The following is a 4,188-nucleotide window of genomic DNA, read 5'->3' as shown; positions in this document are numbered from 1 at the left end:
AGGAGGAGGAGAGGAGGGAGAGGAGGAAGAGGAGGAGAGGTAGAGGAGGAGGAGGAGAGGAGGTAGAGGAGGAAGAGAGGAGGAGGAGGAGAGGAGGGAGAGGAGGAAGAGGAGGAGGAGGAGAGGAGGGAGAGGAGGAAGAGGAGGAGAGGTAGAGGAGGAGGAGGAGAGGAGGAGAGGAGGTAGAGGAGGAAGAGAGGAGGAGAGGAGGAGGAGCAGAGGAGGAGAGGAGGAGGAGGAGAGGAGGAAGAGGAGGTAGAGGAGGAAGAGGAGGAGGAGCCCTGCAGTAAAGCTTTTTTTTTAAAACCGCAAGACTCACAGACTGTTTCTAATCTCCTCTCCTCTCCTCTCCTTGTTTCCTCTCCTTGTTTCCTCTCCTCTCCTTGTTTCCTCTCCTCTCTCCTCTCCTCTCCTCTCCTTGTTTCCTCTCCTCTCCTCTCCTCTCCTTGTTTCCTCTCCTCTCTCCTCTCCTCTCCTCTCCTTGTTTCCTCTCCTCTCCTCTCCTCTCCTCTCCTTGTTTCCTCTCCTCTCCTCTCAGGTATCAGGTACATCACAGAGGAGTTGTTGTTGAAGCTGACAGGTTGTCGGTCTCTGGCTCTGGTTCGTTCTCTGAATCTGTCGTCGTCACCTGCAGATAAACACATCAAGGTCAGAACAAACTGTCTGTCTCTCTCTCTCTGTCTCTCTTTCTATTAAATCATTCCTCATGAGAAATATTTTGAAGTTAAAAAACTTTCTAGAAAAGAAGAAGGCTATTTGTCAGTGTTTCTGTTTTGGAGGTGGGCGGTGTCAAGTAGAGCAGGTGAGGTAAATCAATACATTTTAATGATTAGTGACGTGTGGCCTGAATATAAGAATCCTGCTGTAGCAGTTCTTTTTATTTTTTAAAGATTGAAGTGTTATTTGTGTGTGTGTGTGTGTGTGTCTGTGTGTGTGTGTGTGTGTGTGTGTGTGTGTGTGTGTGTGTGTGTGTGTGTGTGTGTGTGTGTGTGCCTCAGTTCATAGAGAACCTCCACGTCTGTCAGCGTCTGCAGGTTTTAAACCTGAACCACAACATGATCCAGAGGATGGAGAAACTCAACGCTCTGTCACAGCTGAGAGAGCTGCAGCTGGCCCACAACCACATCCAGTGAGACACACACACACAGACACACAGACACAGACACACACACACACACACACACACACACGCACAGACTCTTTGCTGGTGACAATCAGAGCGGCAGACATTTTGTTTTCAGGTTGTCCGTACAGCGTCTCGTTCTCATGGACGTGATCTCTCAGTAAAACCGAAATAATACCAAATATTGTGTGTGTGTGTGTGTGTGTGTGTGTGTGTGTGTGTGTGTGTGTGTGTGTGTGTGTGTGTGTGTGTAGGAGAATCGAGGGACTGGAGCACCTGTCCAGTCTGCAGCATCTGAACTTGTCCCACAATAGGATCGACCACGTCCCCTTGTGGCTGGGGAAGAAACTGCAGTCACTGCACACGCTCCACCTCCAACACAACCTCATCACGTCTGTGAGTACCAGCTGTCTGACAGTCACTGCATGTGTGTGTCCATCTGTGTTTCTGTCTTTGTGAGGACCAATGACTCTACGTAAAGATGGACGACATCTGTGCGAAAGTGAAAACCCGCCCCCCTGCACCTTAGCAGATGGGACATGGGCCAAACGTCAAAAAAGAAATTCTGATGTTTGTTCAAGTGTTGGACCTTCTGATAAGTTTGGTTGTAATCAGGGATGCCCCGATCCAGATCCAGATCCCAATACCGGTAAAGATCCAGATCCCAATACCGATCCAGATCCAGATCCCAATACCGATAAAGATCCAGATCCCAATACCGATCCAGATTCAGATTCAGATCCAGATCCCGATACAGATCCAGATAGCCTCTCAAGGTTTGATATATGATGTGATTCCTTTTGGAAGATAAACAGCAACAGAACTTTAATTTAGTAAAAATGTTCACCTGGACTCAAGGACAAACATTATGGTGGCTAAAGGTGAAAGGTCAAGGTCAGTGTGACCTCATAAAACACTTTTTAGCCATTACTCAAGACTTAACACAGAAATTATTATTATTAATAAGCATTTCTCACAGATGGTTCATATTTTCTATGACAGGGATGTAATCTGAGAGTAGTCTGAGTGGCGGAGGGATACGACCATGAGGAGGTGATCTAGTTCCTTCTGAAAAAGTCTGTGATTGGAGCTTTAAGTGGAGATTATTTTGTCACAGAACAGGTGTGTGTTGAAGTGTAATCACCTGAGTTGAGCTGGAGGTGTCACCCTGTGGTTGTGTTACAGGTGTGTGTATGCAGCTATCATTGTGTGTGTGTGCGTGCATGTGTGCTTGCAGCTGTATGAGGTATCAAGACTGCGTTCTCTGAGCAGCCTATCAGAGCTGTCCCTGTCAGGAAACCCCGCCTCCTCGCTGCCACACTCCCGCCTCTTCCTCCTCTACCACCTCAGGTCTCTGGACAGGCTGGACGACCTGCCAGTCACTCGGGAGGAGAGAGGACACGCCCTCCAGCGCTTCAACGCCGGTACGCCCCTTCATGTCAGCTGATTGGTCCGAGACTCACTGCAGTTCAAACGTCACTTTGTTGTTGTTTGTGCTCAGAGGAGCTGGAGCGTCTGCAGCGGGAGGTGGACAGCAGCCAATCAGAGCTGAGCAGGCTGCAGAGGGAGCAGCAGGCTGCAGTGACTCGACTCCACCAGCAGGAGGCGACGAACCAGACACTGATGGCTCAGACACAAACACAACAACACACACACACACTGCTGGAGCAAGAGCTACACACCAAGACGCAGCTGGTAGGACACACACACACACACACACAGACACAGTATTTTATGTATATTTTTTCAGAATACATACATATATATATATATATATATATATATATATGTATATATGCAGGAAACAAAACAACATGTGGGCACCTTGATTAAAATCACAGATTTCTCTGGTTTGAGAATCGATGGAAACATTTGTGATAATGTAAGAACACAACTCAACAACACATAGAACACAGGTCGAGTTGTTTTTAGACGTTTTAATGAGGAAAAGTTTCAGATCATAACGTCAGTATTTGTTTTACATGTTTCACATTATTCCAGCAGAGTTTTACGATGTTGTTGTTCATTATGTGTTTCTACAGCAGCCTCCACTGATGTGAGTTAGACATTAATAAACAGCTAGATGTGATTACAGCTGAGTGTTACCTGATGTAAATACCTCTGAATGTATATATGTCTGAATGTGACATTCACACTGGAACATTAAAGGAGCACTACACTCTTCTACACGTACTTCACTGTGGCTCCCCGTGCTTCTCTCTGTCACCTGTCTCTCTCTCTACACCTTATTCTCTAGCCCCGCCTTCCTTTCTTTCTGCTGGGCGTGGTCTATCAGGTACTCTGACATCACATTAAACCTCAGTCTCCCATCATCCCTAGCTCCCTCAGAGTGTGTGATCCCAGGTAGCCTCACACTCATAGAGGTGTGTGTGTGTGTGTGTGTGTGTGTGTGTGTGTTGTCCTTCAGCATGTCTCTTACACCTCCTGTAAAAGATGAATTCTCATATTATATTATAACGTTCTCACAGTTGAAAACATGTAAGATGTTGACTGTGACCTTCATTAGAAACATAACAGATGTTTCTGTCTTGTCTTTATGTAAAATGTGTCCCGTTTGACTGTTTTTGTTTACTGTGTGTTTTTTTGTTTATTTCTGTAATGTTCAGCCATTAATATCAACTCAAGACTTCCTGTCGCTGTTTCAAATTAAAAGCCTTTTCCGTGCCCTCAGTTGGAGAAGACGACAGCAGAGTTGACCAGAGCCTTTCACAGACTGTATGAGCTGGAGCAGGAGCTGACCTTCTATAAACTAGACACCAAGCTCAGCCCTCTGCCCCCCTGCAGTATACAGGTAACTGTGACACACACACACACACACACAAAACCACGTCAGAACCAGACTGATACTGGAGTTGTGATATCTATATTTTACAGTTGAAAAAGTGTAAAACTTAAAATAACATATTTGATAAGATTCAGCCAGCGCACTGACGGAGACGTGTTAAAGTGTTCACACTCGTTTGTGTCATCAGGAAGTCGACACTGTGGCTGAGAGTCCGTACATCGGCAAGGCTCGACACATCAGGAACATGATCACCTCCACT

At 46.2% G+C, this 4,188-nt stretch overlaps 1 protein-coding gene across 1 annotated transcript in view; it reads left to right on the top strand.

Moving 5' to 3' along the window:
- LOC111668545 (centriolin-like) overlaps positions 1-4,185 on the top strand; it is a gene marked incomplete at its 3' end in the record, with an annotated part of 5,553 nt that extends 1,368 nt beyond the window's left edge. The window contains exons 3-8 of the mRNA XM_087178854.1: positions 999-1,129; positions 1,378-1,519; positions 2,361-2,547; positions 2,625-2,818; positions 3,816-3,935; positions 4,117-4,185. Coding sequence (XP_087034980.1) covers positions 999-1,129; positions 1,378-1,519; positions 2,361-2,547; positions 2,625-2,818; positions 3,816-3,935; positions 4,117-4,185 — 843 coding nt within the window. The remainder of the gene's footprint in view (positions 1-998; positions 1,130-1,377; positions 1,520-2,360; positions 2,548-2,624; positions 2,819-3,815; positions 3,936-4,116) is intronic.
- Positions 4,186-4,188: the final 3 nt, after the last annotated feature.

This window comes from Seriola lalandi, unplaced genomic scaffold, assembly GCF_002814215.2.
Source record: "Seriola lalandi dorsalis isolate HSWRI2012SDOR001 ecotype SW California unplaced genomic scaffold, Sedor1 jcf7180002054746, whole genome shotgun sequence".
NCBI classification, from domain to species: Eukaryota; Metazoa; Chordata; class Actinopteri; order Carangiformes; family Carangidae; genus Seriola; species Seriola lalandi.
The sequence above is the reverse complement of the archived record's forward strand: the minus strand, read 5'-3'. Positions and strand labels throughout refer to the sequence as shown.